Source organism: Pelodiscus sinensis, chromosome 5 (genome assembly GCF_052426305.1).
Source record: "Pelodiscus sinensis isolate ZL-2025 chromosome 5, ASM5242630v1, whole genome shotgun sequence".
Taxonomy (NCBI): Eukaryota; Metazoa; Chordata; order Testudines; family Trionychidae; genus Pelodiscus; species Pelodiscus sinensis.
Genome location: NC_143056.1, coordinates 33,891,592 through 33,912,601, shown reverse-complemented (window position 1 = coordinate 33,912,601; position 21,010 = coordinate 33,891,592). Strand labels below are relative to the sequence as shown.

Below are 21,010 nucleotides of genomic sequence, written 5' to 3'. Positions count from 1 at the left end.
GGTAGCTTGCTATTGGGGGAGGGGTCTGGCTAGGGCGCTGGGACAGAGACAGCTTAGCCAGTACCTGGGGATCTCCTCTCCCCAAAACAGCCTGAGAAGTTGGAGCTGATGTGCAGCTGGAGACTTCTCCTTCCCCACTGTAGGAAGGAAGGAAGGCAGCACAGGGAAGGAAGACCCCGACTGCGTACCAGATCCAGCTTTTCAGAAGGACGCTAGCTGTTTTGAGGAGGGGAGGAGCAGCGTGCGCGCTTGCTGAGATGCTAGATCTGGCATGCAGCCAGGCACTTCCCCGACCATGCCACAGGAAGCTGGCTGGCACTGCTTCCATTTTCCCAGGAGGCAGTGCCAGTGTGGGCTTCCTTTTTGGGGGTGGGGGGAAATGAGGGAAGACTGCGCCAAAATCAACCAGTCCATCATGATCAACAGGTTGGTGACCACAGATGTGGATAGTATCATGAACTTTCGTGGACATAACCCACTTCTTCAGATGACTGGAGTATTAAAAGTACAGATCCAAGAATAAATAAAGGAAGGGGGGGAAAGGAGGTGTTAACTGTTCTTATCAGCCTCTTATAACTATGTGAACAATCTATTCACTGTCTTTTTTCTCCTTTTTTTCCTCCCTTTCCCTCTTATTTATTCTTGGATCTGGACTTTTAATATTCCAGTCATCTGAAAAAGTGGGTTATGCTCACGAAAGCTCATGATTCCATCTACATGTCTTGTTAGTCTTTAAGGGGCTACTAGAATATTGGTTGTTTTTTAAGTTTTTCTAGTTACAGACTAACTCAGCTACCCCTCTGAAGCTTTTATAATAAATTTAGAGTGGAATACATCAGTAAAATGTGTTAAACTGCTTTTTAACTGCAATAATAACAAGTTTAATAAACTAATGGAGAGTCATCCTTTTGACAGTCAAATGATGTAAGCTAAAAACAGAAGACACTCAGTTTTTTTAGAGAAGACAGAGAAATCTCCAGAATGGAGAAGGAAGCGCTTTATATCAGAACCAACATCAGTCAGCAAATGGGAGAACTTTGAAGAAACTAGAAGGCTGAAAACATTTCAGTGCTCACACATGCTCACATGAAAACAAGCCAGACAGAACATTAAACTTTAATAGAAAAAAAGTATTTTCTCCATTCATTCCTTTATTTCGCAAGATAGGTCCAATAAGAAGATTAAACATATGGAACACCAGGGTACCATTTTTAGAATAATTTTCAGAGCACAGCTTCACAATGTTTTTTAACTACCCTGACTTCTGTATTGTAATAGTCCATAGAGGTCTGTGGAAGGAATGACAATTCGTTCCAAACCAACCTGCTGACTCAGCAAGATAGAAGGTAAAAAGTATATGGAAATGAACTTTCTGCAACTTACAATAGTAAGTCAGTGTAATTTTTAATCCATGCACAGATTATCTCTTCAGACCATGGGTTGGCACTAGGCTAAATTTAATATCATATAGGACAAATGTAGCTTTTTTCATTCATATTTCTTGTCCATATTCAAAATGCCCTAACTGGAATGAGTATTTTGGAATGAGTATTTATCCTCAATGATTTACAAATATGCTCAATTTGAAAATACAACTGTTTTTTTCCTTCTTGGTTAGTCTTGCACACTTAACTTCTGATCAGTGTAAAGCTAGGTTCGTTCCTTCTGATATATGTGATTAACCAGTGATTAAGATTCTATACTACAAGTTTGACTTCCTGGATGTGAACAAGTGAAACTGAATGAAAAATTTCATTTTTTTATTACTCAACTGAGTCTTCACATTCAGTGTCTCCTGTCTGGCTTTGTTCTAATATGAATAGGCATGAAAAATATTATTGTTGTCATTTAAAGAACACAGATATGACAGAATACACAAAGGAAGGGTATTTGCAAGATTAGAAGTTGCTATTTTTACTTAATCATTTTTCAGAGTAGAAGCACACTTTAAATAGAACCAACAATTTTCAAATACAACTTTTTTTGTTTCCTTTATCATTTTTACTCCCACAAAACTTCCTTTTATTCTGGAAGAAGAAAACTTAGCAGAAAAACCTTACTAAAGACAGTGTTTAAAGGCAAGATAAAACAGAGAGGTTTGATGTACTATAAAATCACCTTTGGAGCCAGGGGCCAAGGCAGCTCGTTTGATGGCATAGGTTTTGAGACAGCGTTCAAAGGTGTCATCCCAGAGAGCCACCACCCCATCCTTTCCACCAGTTACAAATCCCTGCCACAAAAAGTACAATAGGATTATATCATGTGTTGTCATCCGCAGAAAAATTAGGTTTTTTTTTTAAAGGTATCTTATTTTTACAATGACTTGTGCCAACACTGAAAATATTTTGCACATAATAATGTAGCTGTAAAATCACAGATTCATACAATTTAGAGATGGAAAAGATCTATTCAATCTTCCAGACATGTCAATGAAGTATAATTCTCTATAGTGCATTTTTAGTGCTTTGTCCAGTCTGCATTTTAAGGTCCCAAGTGGTGACACTTCTGTCACTCTCAAGGAAGACTATTCAGTGGCCTACTACATTTCACTGTCAGAATTTTTTCCTGATAGTTTATCTGAATTCTCCCTTTCTTAGTTCTATCAATAAATCAAAATGACACCTGGTAACACACAATAATAATTTTGCTTTGTTGTTTGCATCTTTCAAATATTTAAATTCTTATTCCTTGTATGAGAAACTATAGTAAACTACTAAACAAGAGATGTGTTCAGACCAGATCCTAGATCTGGATCTCCCAGACCTGCTTTTATAACAGCCCTGGCATATTTATGAATGTGGAGAAAGGTTACAACTGTATTTGAACTTTGTGGGTTAGGATCCTTTCTTCTAACAGGAACACTCTATTTCTATTCTTCTGCCTAGATCAGGAGACTGATATTATTTAATAAGGGAGAACACATTGACAATAGATAAATTGGCAATATTTCTAAAATTGTTTAATGTTATAAATTAGGAAAAACAGAGTTTGATCTTAAACACTGCCCATTCCTATACCTAAATTAATTATAACTGTGACCAAAAAAAAGAATATTATAGCTCCTTTGGCTCACAAGGACATACTCTGGTTTAAATGTATATCTAATTCCAGATGACTAAAGTCAGATTTATATACAAGCTTAGTACTAATGTTACTATTATGGTCAGGGATTTTTTGTTTGTTTTTTAAACTGAAATAGTTATGCAGGTACAACTTCTATGGGGACATAGCTGTATTGATATAAAGGTATCTTATACTGATGTAGCTTATTCCACTTCCCATATTGGAATAACTGTATCAATATATCTTTATATTAACATAAGTTTATCACATTAGAGGGCTTGTGTTGCTTTAACTTTGCAAGCAGAGTTAAAGTGGTATAGCATAGACAAGGTTTAACTATTGTGACCAAGCTCCTTCTCAACTTTAGTGGGTCATGCGCTTTCAGGCAGATTACTTATCTCAGAGGCTCCTAGCAGTCATCAGTTTAGACACCAGCTGTTTGTTGAGCTAGTCTCATCACTGGCCAGCATGGAAAAAAGAGGGGAAATCAAATTTCATATTCTCCGTGGCCCCTCCAAGCGATACAGGGTAGGGTAAGCCCTTGTACTAAATTCAGTCTGTTTATTGTATTAAACTGGGGAGTTTTTTTGGGAGGAGGGAGTGACCCAAGCCCATCCACTACTCTGGGTTCTAGCCCAGAGACTCTGCAGCAGCTGTCTGCACTGTTTCTAGTAATAGTGTATGACAGCTACAAATCTCTGCACCACTTCCCCACGGCCTTCCCCAGCATCTTCCTTATCACAGCTTGTTCCATGTACATGAAGCAAACTTTAATGCTATATTTTCCTTCTGTTCCAGTTTTCACAGAGTAACTAACATAACCGGCATGTTTATTTTAATGCAACGTTAACAGAATTCCCTTTTCCTCAATGATTGGGGAATCCTGAGAGGCCCCTAAGAATCCCTCCATTTTACATGCTTTATCTATTTTTCCTCTTAAGGAATCATAATACAAGTAGGGATGTTAGCAACTAGCCAACTATCCGATAAGCAAATGCTTATTGAATAATAGACTAGCAACTCGACTAGTCACTTCCACCCCATTGCTGCCTCTATCAGAGAGGAATATCAAAAGCCTGCACGAGCCAGGACTGCTCATTCCTGGCTGGAGTCGGTTCCTAGAGCTATCCCTGTTGTGACTGCACAGCAGTGCTTTTTGACCAATTATATAGTTATTATATAGTTAATACAAATTGTATCGACTATACAATTAGCCAGATAATCACATTTTAACATCCTTAAATACAAGAGGGCATGCAGCTCTTAATATCAATGAGAGGAGTCACTGCAAAATAATATACAATGCATTTCCTTTTATTAGGAAAAAGCAGCACACTCCATTCCTGCTGACTTGAGAGCACACTCCATTCCTGCTGACTTCGCATTGCACCTATGCCATCTAGGATCCTGAACTCCATTTATATGGTAATAGACTGCATTCATGTTAGGCCTAGCCACAAAGAGATTCTTATTAATCCAAACTATATCTCATTTAAAATCCAAATGATTCACTTACTTTCTCTAATGCATGCATGCTAAATACTGGACCATCATGAGCTTTGACAGTTTTGATGAGAAACAAATCTCTCCAGATACACACATCCCCAGTGGACGTTCCAGAGAATGCCATCTCTTCTGTCCAACCATATACTGCACACATCATTGTATCAGTTCTTCCCATTGCACCTATGCAGCCCTTTCTTCCAATCAGTCCTCCTCCTGGTTTAGAAGAAAAACAAATAATCAAATGCTTGCATAATGCCACATTCAAAAGAATTTACGAGTCAATCTACCCAGAATAATACATCTGTTTTCCTTTAGCACTGAAATAAACATACTTCGATGGTTCTTCAGAAATCATTATTTTTAACTATCCTCCCCACTTGGCACTTTTAAAGAAAAATAATGCTTTTCTCTTTTAGGAATTAATTTTACATTCTATTTGAATCAGGGCTTGAATTTATACACACGCAAACACAGCCGTATCAGATGGAATGTGTGTGTGCATGCCTGTGTGCATGAGACGGAGAGAGAGACACTCCATATAAACTAATTCTCTGTCATATGATTGTATGGTATAAAGATTTTAATGGAGAAAGTTTGGGATGATCATCATGGCTGGCCCGAGCCATTTGTGTGCTCCGGGAGTGCGACGCAGGCACAGCCCCACCCCCAGGCGCCCGGCACATGCATGGCCCCGCCCCATGAGGTCTGGGCGCCCCTGGCAGTAGCCCAGTCAGTCCATACCTTGGGCCAGCTCTGATGACCATATTACCATAATGTAAAAACTTAAAACCCTATTAGCCCATTCTTTTCATGCTATATTTTTGAAAGAAAGTTATTTCAGAACTTTAGCTTTAAAATGTGTGTTGATATGGTATCCTATACTGGCCTACAAATGACAAAAATGTTACTACCAATATATTTGAAAGGCAATCACAATTTATGTAAAATAGTTTCTGTATGTCAGCCCTATATCCAGTATCTTATGACCTTTTAGCCGTGAAAATAAGATATTAATTTTCTCAAAATTCTCAGAGTAATTCCAAGTTTGATTCAGTGCCACCTAATAGATTAAGATCTAGGGACTTTTATATCTTCAAAGCACAATGCTATAACTTCAGTGGCAAAGCCCCTGGATCTCTTTGCCAGTATTTGGCATGGATGAAGATTTCAAAACACATACTTCAGTATCATGTGGTCTCCTACCCACTCTACTTTCAGCAGTGGATCTTGACTTGAATATAATAGGACTGCTCAATAAATCAATGCTTCTACTCACAATAAGTCTCCTTCACAATTACAGTCTCTACACCTTTTACATGATACTGTCACTATGTGCATTCTTCAGTTTATGAAAGTGTGTGTACGGGGGAGGTGTCATGAGGACCCAATTTCATCATACCATCAGGCAGAGGTAAGAGACGAGAAAAGCAGTTTTCACTGATAAGTGAACATAGGAACACGTTGCCATTGGTTCAAATGGAAGTCTACGAAGAGAGTGTAGAAAGAAGCTGGGGTCAGATCCTGTATGTGGGGAAAAATGTAAGTATAAAGAGTAGGACTTGCCTGTTGTTGTACAAATGACTTTGATGGTGCAATGTATGATCTGTGGGAGGATATGCCAACAGGAACTGTAGACCAACTGTAGCTCTAGGAGACTGATATGTAGGGTGGATTGTGTTAAAGACGATCTGCCCTGCACTGTATGAATATAAAAGTGCACTCCCCAACTTATGAAAAAGGCATCAGTTGTTAGAATCATGGTTGGTGCCAGCTAAAGGAAAGGAACCCTGACATAAATGTTCTTTCCTTTATATCTACCAGAGCAGTAAGTCCTTGACGGTCCTTGGCATGGATAACAGTTTATGGATGCTTTGTCTGTGAGGGGCATACACTGTACAGAGCCACACTTGAAGGCATCACATTTGTAAACGTGTGCTTTACCATGAATGTGGTGGTCGTCATTTGTCCTAGTAGCTGAAGACATACTCTGACAGAGATATGGGAACAGGCTCATACCTCGGATACAAGATCTGCTATGGTCAAGAATCTGTCAGGAGGAAGAAAGGCTCTGGCATGTATGGCATCTAGTTGTGCACTGATGAATTCCAGGTTTTGCATGGGTATTAAAGTAGACTTCTCGAAGTTCATATGGACACCTAGATTTGTGAAAAAGTCCATTGAGATGCAGACAGCATGAAGAGTGTCAGCTTCAGATGAGGCTCTGAGGAGATGATACCTTGTTTACTAAGATAGGCAGAACTACCATGAGGACTTGAGAGAACACACAAGAGACTCAGAGGGATAGCTGTGTTAGTCTATAACTAAAAACCATAAACAATAATGGTCCCATAGCACCTCAGAGACTGACTAAAATATATAAATAGTATGAGATTTTATGGGCACAACCCACTTCTTCAGATGATGAATATGGAACAAGACACACGTAGGTTGCATTATAAAGCAGAAAAAGAGGGGAGAGGGGAAGGAAAAAAGAAAGGGGAAAAACGTCAGTTAAAGTGTCCAGGCTAAATGAGGTTAAGAGGGTAAGCTGTAAGTGCCTGATACTTAGATTTTGATATAATTTGTGTTGAATATAATGGTCTTTGTTCAGGACGCATGAGATAGTATCAAATTTGCATATGAAGGCTAGTTCCGTAGATTCTCTCTCTAGTTGATTCCTGAAATTGTTTTGTAAGAGAAAAGCCACCTGTAAATCTACTAATGAGTGCCTGGGCAAGTTAAAATGATCGCCAGCAGGTTTCTGTGTGTTACCATTTCGAATATCTGATTTGTGTTCATTAATCCTTTGTTGTACAGACTGTCCATTTTGGTCAATATACATGGCAGAGGGGCACTGCTGGCACTTGATAGCATATATCACATTAGTGGATGTGCAGTTGTATGAGCCTCCGATGTGGTGGCTTATGTGATTAGGTCCTGTGATGATGTCGTTTGTGCAGGTGTGTGGACAGAGTTGGCACCGGGGTTTATTGCAGGGGGTGGGTGAGTATGTTTGAGGTGTAATGTGGTAGCTGGAAAGAATTTGTTTCAGGTTAGGGAATTGTCTGTAAGTGAGGATTGGCCTATCCCTCGAGGCCTGTGAGAGTGAGGGATCATTTTCCAGGATGGGTTGTAGATTGTTAATGATGTGCTGGAGCTATAGGTAATGACTAGTGAATATTCTGTTATTTTGTTTGTTGGGTCTATCTTGAAGATGCTGATGCCTGGGTACTCATCTGGGTCTGTTAATCTGTTTTTTCACTTCCTTAGGTGGGTATTTAAGTTTTAAGAATGCCTGACAGAGATCTTGTAAATGTTTGTCTCTGTCTGTGGGATTAGAGCAAATCCGATTGTATTTTAGGGCCTGGCTATAAACAATACATCAGATAATGTGTCCTGGATAAAAGCTAGAGGCATGTAACTAAGTATAACAGTCAGTAGGCTTCCTGTATAAGGGGTGGAAATGTGGCCATCATTTTATAACACTACAGGACAAAGGAAGTGAATCTCTTGTGTGGACTGGTCCAGACAAGGTTGATGGTGGTACAGAAGTTGTTGAAATCCCTGTGGAATTCTTTCAGGGTAAACTTTCCATGGGTCCATATGATGAAGATGTCATCAATGTACTGTAAGTAGAATAACAGAACTAAGGGGTGAGTGCTGAGGAAACGCTGTTCAAGGTCAGCCATAAAGACGTTGGTATATTGTGGGACCATGTGGGTGCCCATTGCTGTGCTGCTGACTTGAAGATACAAATTGACCCCAAACTGGAAATAGTTGTGGTAGAGATCAAAATCTCAAAGTTTAGTCACCAGGTGTGCAGTGGCATCATCAGGGATAGTGTCGGTAACAGCCAGTAATTCATCATCATGTGGAATGTTAGTATAAACAGCTTCTACATTCATGGTAGCCAGAATGGTGTTTTCAGGAAGACTACTGATGTTCTGTAGTTTCCTCAGGAAGTCAGTGGTGTATAGAAGGTAGTTAGGGGTGCTGCTAACATAGAGTCTGAGGAGAGAGTGAACATAAATGGATAACCCTGCTGTGAGTGTGTCAATACCTGAGATAATGGGATGTCTGCAATTTCAAGGATTATGGATCATAAGTAGCAGATAGAAAACTGATGGTCAGGGATTTGGGGGTATATTAGTAGGTTGTCAACAGTCTAAAAGGCAGTACCTTATACTGATAATGGTCGGTTGCCATGGAAAACTGGAGAACCAATGTGTGGGCAGGTGTATTATGAAATGAAAATAGGCATCTTAGAGGTAGAGGGCCAAGAACCTGCCCCCTGTTCCCATGCTGGGATAAATGTAGAGAAGATAACCATGCTGAAGTGTTGCAGTTTGACTAACTTATTTAGGTTTTGAAGGTCAAGGACTGACCACCACTAGCCAGATTTCTTCTGGATCAGAAAAAAATTGAAGTGGAAATTCTTTCCTCTCTGTTGCGAAGGGACCAGTTCTAAGTTCCCAGTTCCAGATTATTTCTTTCTTGTCACAGAATGGGTTCACGAGAGTGGTCCCTGAAGGGGAATGAAGAGGGAGGTGGGAGGAGTAGGATAAACAGGAATGGATGAAGTATCCTTCCGCGTTGATCTCTAAAATCCACTTGTCTGACATGATTAGTCTCCATGATGGAAAGAACAAGCTAATTAGGCACCAAACTGGTTAGATGTCAAAGATAGTTAATATAACTAGAAAAAGGTGTAGACTTCTTGAGATCTTGACCACACCTTCAAAAATTGTTGCCTGGCTACAGGTGTGTGAGAGGTAGCTTTTTGAGAAGTGGCCTCTCTGAATATGCTAGGGAGATTTTGTTGTTGGGTATGAGTGTCACCATGCCAATGAAGAGTGTACTACTGTGGTCGGGATTTCATAGAATCATAGAATACTAGGACTGGAATGGACCTCGAGAGGTCATCGAGTCCAGTTCCCTGCCCTCATGGCAGGACCAAATACTGTCTAGACCATCCCTGATAGACATTTATGTAACCTACTCTTAAATATCTCCACAGATAGAGATTCCACAACCTCCCTCGGCAATTTATTCCAGTGTTTAACCACTTTCACAGTTAGGAACTTTCCCCTAATGTCCAACCTAAACCTCCCTTGCTACAGTTTAAGACCATTGCTTCTTGTTCTATGCTCAGAGGCCAAGATGAACAAGTTTTCTCCCTCCTCCTTATTACACCCTTTTAGATACTCCATCTGTGGAGATATTTAAGAGTAGGTTAGATAAATGTCTATCAGGGATGGTCAAGACAGTATTTGGTCCTGCCATGAGGGCAGGGTACTGGACTCAATGACCTTTCGTGGTCCCTTCCAGTCCTAGTATTCTATAATTCTATGATACTGAAAACTGCTATCATGTCCCTGCTCAATCTTCTCCTTTCTAAACTAAACAAACCCAATTCTTTCAGCCTTCCTTCATAGGTCATGTTCTCTAGACCTTTAATCATTCTCGTTGATCTTCTCTGGACCCTCTCCAATTTCTCCACCTCCTTCTTGAAATGCGGTGCCCAGACCTGGAGGCCTAACTGAGGCCTAACTCCAAATGAGGACTAACTAGTGCAGAGTAGAGCGGAAGAATGACTTCTTGTGTCTTGCTCACAACACACCTGTTAATGCATCCCAGAATCATGTTTGCTTTCTTTGCAACAGCATCACACTGCTGACTCATATTCATCTTGTGGTCCACTTTAACCCCTACATCCCTTTCTGCTATACTCCTTCCTAGACAGTCGCTTCCCATTCTGTATGTGTAAAACTGATTGTTTCTTCCTAAGTGGACCACTTTGCATTTGTCTTTATTAAACTTCGTCCTATTTACCTCAGTCCATTTCTACAATTTGTTCAGATCATTTTGAATTATGACGCTATCCTCCAACGCTACTGCCCGCTCGAGTACCTTGCCCAAGAAGGGAATATTAGCAATTGGGTGATAGTTATTTAAGTCATGTGCGTCCAGGAAAGTCTTCTTGAGTAACATTTTATCACTGCCTCTTTCAAGGCAGCAGGAACCATACCAGATCTAAGAGATGCATTAATAATCCCCTACACCCAGCCAGTCATCCCTTTAATAAGATTTAATTAAAGCCAAGCTAGATTTAATAAGCCAAGAATGGCAGGGGTCAAGTAAGCCCACAGTTGGTTGCACTCCTCTAAGCACCTTGTCCACATCCTCAGTCTGCAATAGCTGAAATTGATCCAGAGAAAAAAGACAAGGTGGTGCACTCAGCACATTCCGTGCCCACTTACATAGCAACCAGAGTCCAAATCCAACCGGACGCGGGAGATCTTATTTGCAAAATGCTTTGCAAACAGATCGCAGCGGGGGGCCAAAGGCTCCCCTATTTCGATGATGTCTGAATATTCTGAGGTCCTGCTGACACTAATTTTCTTCAGCAAAGGAGGTTATCTTTTCAAATACCCTTTTGGTTTCATATCCCTTTGAAGACCTGATACACCAGAATTCAGAATACCATTTAGATGGAGTTATTCTATTGCTTTAAATTAAAGATTTTCAAATAGATGAAACATAGATTTTTATTTAACTTGTTGAGTTTTTGTGCTCATGCTTAGCAAAGGCAGCTACACAAAGTATAATTAGTAGGAATATTCATTGCCAGTGCCTTTTCTGAAATCTTATTTCTGGTTGTTACACATGGACCTTACATTATTCAAATTGCATCTCTTTGTGATTTATATTAATATATCTCTATTTTATATATGCATGCACCTATGCAAGTATTTTACCTACTAAATACTGAAGATCTGAAACTACCTTGCCTTTTTTGGTCTCACTTGAAAATTCTTTTGTATATGGTATTTATTACTTTATCCAAGAGCCAGAGATATAATAGAGATATTTTGAGCTATATAATTCTGAAACAGAAATATTCTTGAAACACCTTATATATTTATGGATTATTGTAGGCTGCACTATATGTGACTTCTTCATGAAATGTGACAAACACTGCAACTCCATGAAACATGTTTGAGGTATATTGTTTTAAATGAATGTTTATGTATGACTGTTCTATTCATTGGGGAAGGGCTCCTACAGGAGCTAAAACAGGTTGTGATTAAGGCAAATCAGACAGATTGTAATCTTCCCAGAAAGTTACCACATACCACCTCCTGAAGAGGCTCACATATACTAGTTCAAACTAGAATCCATAGAGACCAACAGGCAAAGAAAAGACTTTGGGATAAACCTGAGTTTAAACCTGACTCCGCCTTTCTTTCTGATCCAAGAAATGGACAGGATCGTCTATCTAAGGGGCTCCAATTCTTCCTAGGAAGAGTTGGAAGGACTTTTGCTTACCATGGTCTTATAAGATAAATGGGTGGCCTCTGGTAAGGTATTATCATGCATGTAGGTTCTTTTGTTTTAAGTTGTTTTCTCTAATACTTTCACCTTAAGGATAAATGTCAGTGCTTATAAAAGGCTCTGTGGTAACTTATAACTGCTGTCAATTATGTTGTTCATAGTCTTCAAAGAGAAAGGATAGTGCAGATGCTTGCTTGTTTAGGCAGTCTGGCTTGCTGGAACTTTCCCAATACAAGCAGGGAACTGTGTAACCCCGAAAAAACCTTGATCAGGAGGCAGACAGACATGGGTCTCCATCCAAGAGATATGACAGCTGAAGTGCCTGGAGCCTAGACTGGGAGCCCTCAAGAGACTATGATGGGGAATATGGTATGATTTCCGTGCATTGTGACAACTATGAATGGCATAATTATTATTTATAAATAAACTAGACGAATTTCTCCAAGTTAGGCATTATGTTTTCGTGCATGCTGTACTACAACTAGCACAATGGGTGGATGATCTTTCTTAGGAGTCTTTGACACTAATGTAACAGAAATTACTTTTTATTATTAATAGGAGTTAAATGATGATAACCTATTAATACATAACAATTACCAACTTAGAACAGAAAATGCTACAATTAAAAACAGAAGAAAAACAAGCCTTTCCTTACCTGCTCTACGCCAGAATTTCATGTGTTTAATTCCAGCTGTTATCAGTTTATCAGGAATGTAAGGATTAATCTTAACAACAAAAATCTTATCTTTGCTGCCTCTGAAATAAAAAATAAAATATTTCACTGCCCTGATACACAGAGACTGTATACACTTTTATATCTGCATGAGTGTTTATCTTATTAATGTCTCTCTCACACAATATTCCTATAGTACTTAACAATTCTCTTCTATTAAGACAAATAGAAAGGCAGACCATTTAACTAAAGGTACTGAGTTTAGTAGCATTTTTATCTGTCTCGCTCTTAATTTCACAGTTTGCAGATCAGAAAGCTGGAGAAACTATTCTACTACGGCAATCTACTCAACAGCATTTTCTTTGGAAAAGAACATACCTAACTCAAAATAATGCAACGATATTTATTCTTTGGGAAATAAACCTTGATATCAAATTACGGACTATAAGGTTACTTTAATAGCAGACCTTATTACATTCGTTTCTCGTTCTGAAAACCAATTTCAATGTACATATGTGTTTTTACTGAACTCCATCATTCTAGTGGATTTAAGCAATAGAGGGTATGACAATGTTTGTCATATCTATCTTGCCTATCTTCAGCAGGTTTTTTAAAAATCTTTATTTGCTGACATGTTTTTTATTTCTTTCTATGTCCTCAGACACACAATACACAGATAAAGATGCTACTGTTTTGAAAGATCTTAACACTTTAAGCAATATTTCCTATCTGTAAGAGAAAGTTACTTACTTCCTACTTCTCTTTGAAATACCATTTTGTACGGCTTCTCACTCATGGCTTTTTGCTCCTTAGCATAAGAAAGGGAGAAGGTCTCTAGCTTTTAGCTTCCTGTGATTTTTGACTCTGAGGATAGCATTAACAGAGTAGACACCAAGCCAGTTCATTTACCAATCACCTTACACCACAATCTGTTGTGTATAAATGCTGTCCTCCAACACTGCAGTCAATTCTAATGGCACAGCTCCCCAGATATCAAAACCAAACCAAAATGATCAACAGAAAATTAAAAATGGGCCCTGACCAAAAAAAAAAAAAAAAAAAAAAAAAAAACAGGAAAAAAAAAAGATGCAAGAAAAAACCTGCAAAATGTTAACTACTTTCAAAATAAGTTACTTAACATGATGAGTCTGAAATATTCTGGAGGTAAAATCCAAGCAATTAAATGTTTAATTAATGTATTTGGAGTAGACTAAGAATCTGCTTTGAGGTTTCTTAATGAAAATAGACCTTAAGCAGGGGATGGTGACAACACTGGTTCAAAAGGAGTGAACCTTGACAATGCCTTCAGTATCAAGCAATTCCATTAATAGCAATAGAATAGCAGTCATATTGTTATCCTTCTTATTAAGTATATTGCATAATGAAGTGGCATCAAATGAAAAAGGTGGACTTTCTGATGGCTTTTTCTTAAAAAAAAAATACTAAACACCTTCTGACATCAAACATAGGGAAAAGAGTATTCCAGAATGGACATGCAAAACACTCTATTAGGACAAACAGCTTATTGAAGTGGAATTCAGACACCAACTTAGACAGCAATCTTCAATGTGTCCGCAGCACTCTTATTCTTGTAAAATCTGGTAAACATTTAGAAGTTTAAGACACCAGTGAAGAACTGACCTTATCTCCGGAATAATAATAAGTGCAGTGCCTACAGAGATGCAATTTCTCTGGGTATGTAGCCTTCTCTATTGGCTCCCCCTACTAGGTCATATATATCAGTGTTTCTCAACCGTTTTTTATAAAGTACCCCTTTAAAAAAAATTATAAATATCCCAAGTACCTACAGTTTTCAGACACACAATTCTTTTTTCTACCATTGCAATGCATTTGTTTAAACAACTTAATCACAGTTGGGCGGGCAATGAAATTTTTGGGAGTAAAAAGTACAAAAATAATAAAACACTGTAAAACTTAAAACAAAAATTTAGTTTTCTCCCAATTTCAGTTGTGTTGACATATTCCCCCAGACTTCTCTCGAGTACCCTTGAGGGTACTCGTACCACTGGTTGAGAAACACTGAAAAATATCCATGGCTGCTACAATTTGGAGAGGAGGTATTTGAAAGTCATTTTTTAAATGATGACTGTTTGTGAACTGCCAACAGGTCAGAGTAGCCTGGAGACTGCCATCAGATAAGATGAAAGAGTTACTCACCTTGTGCAGTAATGTTGGTTCTTCAAGATGCGTCCCTTGTGGGTACTCCACTCTGGGTGCTGGTGTGTCCTTGCAGTTTCCACTGTGCCGCACACGTGCCGTAGCGCCCCCTTGTGCCGTTGGAATCCTTTAGGCACGCGCGCAGCGAGGCTCTTCCGTTCCTTCTCTACCCATTAGAGCATGGGGCTCCAAAGGAGGGGAAGGAGGGAGGGTAGCGGAGCACCCACGGGGGTCATCTCAAAGAACCAACGTTACTGCACAAGGTAACACTTTCTTCTCTTTTGAGTGGTCCCCATGGGTGCTCCACTCTGGGTGACTACACAGCAGTTGTCAGCCCGCGGAGATGGGTTTGGAGCCATGTGGTAGTCACTGTGGATAATACTGCCTGCTCCACCACCATAGAAGATACAATTGAAGAGGAGAGAGCGTAATGTTGTGTAAATGTGTGGTGGCGTTACATATGTCTTGAAGAGGGACATTGCTGAGGAAGGCAGTTGTAGAAGACATCACCCTGGTGGAATGTGCTGTAATGGTTTCAGGTAAGTCTTTGTTATATAGTGTATAACATGTTCGAATACAGGAGGAGATCCATTTCGAGATCCTCTGAGATGAGACTGCTTGTCCCCTGGATTGTTCTGCCTAGGACAAAAACAGTCTAGGGGAGACTCTCTAGGCTCTGGTGAGGTCCACGTAAAATGCAAGTGCTCTGCGGACATCAAGAGTGTGCCATGCGGCTTGCAGTGGATTGGCATGCGGCTTAGGAAAAAAGGCAGATAAGTGTATTGGTTCGCTGACATGGAAGGAAGAAGGGACTTTGGGGAGGAACTTTGGGTGGGGTCGGAGTATCACTCTGTCCTTGGTGAACACGGTGTACGGGGGTTCAGCCATCAACGCGGCGAGTTCACTCACTCTCCTACCGGAAGTTATTGCAACCAGGAAGGACACTTTCATCAAAAGATGAGACCAAGAGCCGTTGGCTAGTGGTTCAAAGGGTGGCTTTTTCAAGCTCTTGAGAACATGGTTCAGATCCCAGACAGGAACTGGAGGGCAGATGGGTGGGAAAGTGTTCTGTAGACCTGAAAGGAACCTTTTTGTTATCGAGTTTGGGAGAAAGAAAACCCCTTCATCAGCATAGTGGGAAGGTGCTATGGAAACGGCTTAGTAGAAAGCAGCACGAACTTTGATGGTGCTGAGAGCGAGGCCTGACTGTTTCAGGGATAATAGGTAGCCCAACAGGGTGGGGAAGGAACAGATTCCGGACATGTCGTGTATGACCATTTAAACCAGTGAGAAAACCTATTCCATTTATAGAGGTATGTTCTCCTGGTAGATTGTCTTCTACTGTTGATTAGTATCTCTTTCACTTGTGCTGAACAGGTATTTTTGGCATCCTGGAGCCATAAAGGAACCAGTATGAAGATGAAGCTTGTGGAGTTCTCGATGGAGATTCCTCCCGTAGTTCTGTGACAGGAGGTTGTGATGGAGTGGGAATTTGCCACTCTAAGGAGCAAGGTGGCGGAGGAATAGACTTTGCGACCCATGATGTTGACTTTTTTTGTGGTCTCTGTCTTCTGGAGTGGTCCTGAGGTTAGGTTGTCTTCCATTATGAAGAACAAAGTCCACCACTAATGAGTTTGGTGGGGGATGAGTAAAGAGAAAATCCATGTCTTTAGGAGCAATGAAGTATTTGCAGTCTGCCCTTTTGGTAGACAAGGTAATGGAAGCAGGAGTCTGCCAGATGTTATCCGCAGGGTCCATAATAGCCTCGCCCATGGGCAGTGTTATTTGGGAAGTAGTAGGAGGTTGCAGTGTGCATAAGAGCCGGTATTGCTTCACTTGTACCTACTGAAGGTCTCGCTCTTGCGCTAAAGCCATTCTTTTGAAAAGATCCTGGAATTTTCTTGAGTCATCGCTGGATGGTGGGGTTTCGGCTGTGACTGCCTCATTGGGTGAGGATGAGGAATTGTGCAAGGAGGATCTGTCTTCCCCTTCTGAGAGGGAGTCCTGTATTTTGGAGTGAGCTGGAGAATTAGTCTCAGTTACTGAAATAGTAATAGGAGGTGAAGTCAGTGGTGGTCTGGAGATGGTAGAAGGGGTACGATGGTGGCTCTTCTTGGGGCGTGGTTCCCATGGCTGCCACTGAGTGGTGTATGGTGGTGGTGGGTAGCCATACTGTTGTGCATACCATAGTGGTGAAGGAGGAGGATATGCATATTGCACTGAGCCGGGTTGCCAGCAGGGAGGTCTGTGAGCCGGACTGGAGTGTTGGGAGGAAAATCTACTCTTTGATTCCATGCCCACCTTGCTAGGAGACTGTGAGACATTCAACGATCTGCGGGACCGCACCGACTGAATGGAGGAGCCCGGCAAAATTGGTGCCATTGGCATGTGGCTGGGAATAAGTAGCGCACTCGTTCTTGAGTTGGTGTCGAGACGTGTGGTTTACTCAGTGCCGATGGTGGCACTGTTGCCGAATGATCTGGTGGAGGAATGTCAATGCGGGGTTTCTTCAGCACGGACATTGGTGCCATTTGCTCATGGTGTTTCGGTGCCAAGCGATCCTTATGTTGGCCTGCCGGTGCAGCCAGTATACCTGGTGCCATTGGCCTCTGTTTCGGCTCTGAATGGGTTCTCTTGTGCGGTAATGACGTCTTGGACAGTGCCATACCAGACATGCTGAGCCTATCCGTGGTGCTGACCCGTGCTGTTGTCGATGCCGAGGGTAGCAAAGAGGTTGGAGAAAGGCCTGTTTTCGATGCCATAAGGCCAAAGGGAGCAGAAGGATGAGATTTATCCATACCCTTGCTCTGGGAGGCCGGTTTGGGAGCCGCTGTAGCATCCTCTGACAGTGGTCAAAGAGACTTCTTGTAGAGGAGAGTCTTCAATCTGTTTGCCTGATCACGGCGTGCTCTAGCCCTGAGTTTTGAACAGTGGGGGCACTTTTCTGTCTGATGTGACTCCCCCAGACACTTTATACACTTGGAGTGCCCATCAGAAATGGGCATAACATCACGGCACGTCTTGCACCTCTTAAAGCTGGAAGAACCCGGCATGCGATACGGGGGAAAGCGGCAAGCCGCAACGAAAAACTTTTTTTTTTTAACTTTTGACTAGGGTGGATAGTAGGGTTCAAATAACTTGTATAATGAGGTAACTGGAGGGATTAAGAAGGTATTTATCTAATTTTTTACAAAGGTCTTGAGAAGAAAAGAGGCTCCTTCTGCTACCGAGGATGGTAGAGAAGGAACTGAAGAACCGCGCCACATGCGTGGTTGTGGGGGTGAGTTAGTTTCGGCTGGGCTATGATGTGTGAGGATCTTTTAGACCAAGGAAGGGAGTAAAGCCCCTTCCCCCGCAAGAGGAATAAGGCTTTCTGCTTTCAGAGCTTATGCTAACATCGTTCCTATGCTACACTGTGTCACTGAGAACCAATAAAACTTTCTACTCTACTGGCTGCCTGGGAGTCACATCTGGCCACAGATGGCAATGCAGGGTTGGGGGCTCCCTAATACGCCATCACACCCTGGAATTACAAGGTCTGGTGAGCTTACCTCCTACACAAATATGTCTTGGATACCACGAATACAGTTGTAGCCACGAGACTCAACATTTGTAGCATTATCTGATTCAGGGGTCCCCAACGCGAAGCCTGCAGGTACCATGATGCCCACCGGGGCATTTATGTGCACCTGTGCCAACTCTCGGAGGGAGTGCATGCCACCACACAACAGCTGAGAGGGGTGACGTTGGTTTGCAAGACATCTGAGGGAGCGCATGTGCAGCGAACACGCTCCCTCGGAAGTCTTGCGAACTGGGTGTCTCCCCTCGCAGCTGTTGGGTGGCAGCATGCACTCCCTCCGATCATCTCGCGCACCCCCTCTGCACAACACTTGAGAGGGGAGATGCCAGGTTCGCAAGACATCCGAGGGAGTGCATGCACGGTGTGTTCAAATGCCCGTGCAACAGCTGAGAGGGGGGACACCTGGCGTGCCATGACATCATGGCCCAGGACTTTAAATTTTAAAACCACGTGGCCCAGCTCCAGGCCTGGCATGTGGTCTAGGGTCATGGAAGCAGCTGGGGCTGGGCCTGATCACAGACTCAGACTGGAAGGCAGAAGGTGAGGGTGCAGGAAAAATAGGGAGAAGGGGTGGGAAAGGAAGGGGTTTGTGCAGGGGGGAGGAAGGCATGTCAGGAGAAGAAAGGAGAAGGCACCAAGGGACAGCGTGGAGGAGAGACAAATGCAAGGGGGCCAAGTGCAGACAATGAGGAAAAGGGCAGGAGGGGAGGTGTCAGGGTGATGCTGGGAGAGGAGAGGGTAAGGGCATTGGGGGACAGAGGGGGGAGAGGGAGGTGCTGGGAGAAGGCTTGAAAGAAGGGGTGGGTATGAGGAAGGCGGGGATGGAGCAAATCATGTGTAAGGGCACAAGGGCATAAGGACAATGGGGGCAGAGGGTGCTGAGGGGATGAGCATCAGGGAAAAAGAGGGCAAAGAGGGCAGCGGCAGTGAGAGAAGGGGGAGGCACCAGGATGGTGCAGGGGTAAGGGAAGGTGCACGTGCCAGGGGATTCTGGGGGTGAAGCAGAAGGGCAGACAGCTGCAGGGGAGGGACCAGCACCAGAGGAGAGAGGCAGGGCAGGTGTGTAGAGGGAGGCCTTAGGAGAGGGTGTAGCTCACATGATCAGAGTGGGGCTACTGAAGGAATGGAGTGGGGCTGCTGAGTGCATAGGGAGAAGAGAAGGGCTAGTGGAGGGGGGCAGGTGTCAGGAGGGCAGAGGGCAGTGAGAAGAGCAGGAGTCAGGACAGCAGAGGAGGGAGAGAGGTTGGAGGGCAGAAGGCACCAGGCAAGCTGATGGAGCAAGAGGAGGAGACATGGCAACAGATGGTGGGGACATGGTGGAGATGGGGAGTGTGAGATTTAAAGGTGCCGTGATGTTTTTGGGGGAGGAGAGGGCGCTTTTTTTGCTCAATATTTGGACATCCCCCCCCTTTTTATTCTTGCTGAATTTTGTTTAAAAATTAATTACAATATAATTAAAATAAAAATTATCCAACTAAATTAATTTTCTATCAAATTTACCCAATTCATATTTAATATGAAAATAGCCTTCAATTTACGCATTTGACGCCTTTTTTCTATTTTTTTTCTCCAAAGGGGGGCCGAATAATTGTCAAATAATTTAACATCTTTTACATGTAAAATTACCTTTATCTTATGGATTCATATATTATGTAATATTAAATATGATATTTTTCATATTATTTAATGTACAAATACAAAATAAGCCTTGAAAAATTGTTGGCACCAGCCACACTCTTCTGAAAACATCAATGTGCTATTTGCCACAAAAATATTGGGGACCACTGGTCTAATTGTTACTTTCTGGCACACTGCCTGATTTGTGGTGTGCAACTGGAAATGTCCAAGATGCTGTTCTGGAGAAGGAAAATGTATTTGAGCTGTCTCATGAGGCTCCTGCATACTTCAATTGTCTACTGGGAATTGAGAATGTGGATAGCTTTTTTTTTAATATATCCTAATAACTCCATTTTCTTGGTGATGCATATTGTTCTTTCACATGATCCAAAATTGTATCTTTAATCAGCCAATCACCCAAATTGGAAAATGTGTGTGCTCCAACACTGTGCAGGCAATGTGCCTGAGACAAAAGACATCAGAAATACTGTACTTCACTTGACTAAAAGGCAAAATTTAATCCAGAAAAGACCCCAGGAAGCACTTCACTCTTGCTTGCACAATATCCACTGGACCAAATATTTGAAATTTGTCCTATAAAGGACCCCAGCATCCTTCTGTTCTGGAATAAAAACATGTAACTGTCATCCAGACTTTGTATATTCGATGTAAAAAGTTGCTAACATTATTTGAACTTCAAAATGGAGAAATAACTATTTTGTACATCAAAATTGTGAAAATCAAAATATGAAAAATGCTTGTTTTTCCTGGTTGCTAATGTATGCTGTGTTGAGTGAACATTTCATTGTCCACATTTAGACACTAGATCAACATTTTGAATTATTCATGATGTTTCTAGACCTGAGTTACTGTAACACAGCCTCTGACACACCATAGTGGATCCAATAATTCTTGGAATCACATACCTTTGTACACAAATATTTATAGAACCACTGAGTTCTTTGCGCGGAGCTGGATTTAAACTGACATGGACTGTCTCCCATCTGGCACTCCATGCTGCTGACTCTGATATAGAGGCAGCAGTGTGGGGTAAATAT

At 41.6% G+C, this 21,010-nt stretch overlaps 1 protein-coding gene across 2 annotated transcripts in view; it reads right to left on the bottom strand.

Moving 5' to 3' along the window:
• EML5 (EMAP like 5) overlaps positions 1-21,010 on the bottom strand; it is a 332,722-nt gene that overhangs the window by 167,950 nt on the left and 143,762 nt on the right. For both annotated transcript variants that reach the window (XM_089778388.1, XM_075926740.2), the window contains exons 17-19: positions 12,560-12,660; positions 4,580-4,782; positions 2,119-2,230 (exon numbers count right to left, since the gene is read on the bottom strand). In XM_089778388.1, coding sequence (XP_089634514.1) covers positions 2,119-2,230; positions 4,580-4,782; positions 12,560-12,660 — 416 coding nt within the window. The remainder of the gene's footprint in view (positions 1-2,118; positions 2,231-4,579; positions 4,783-12,559; positions 12,661-21,010) is intronic.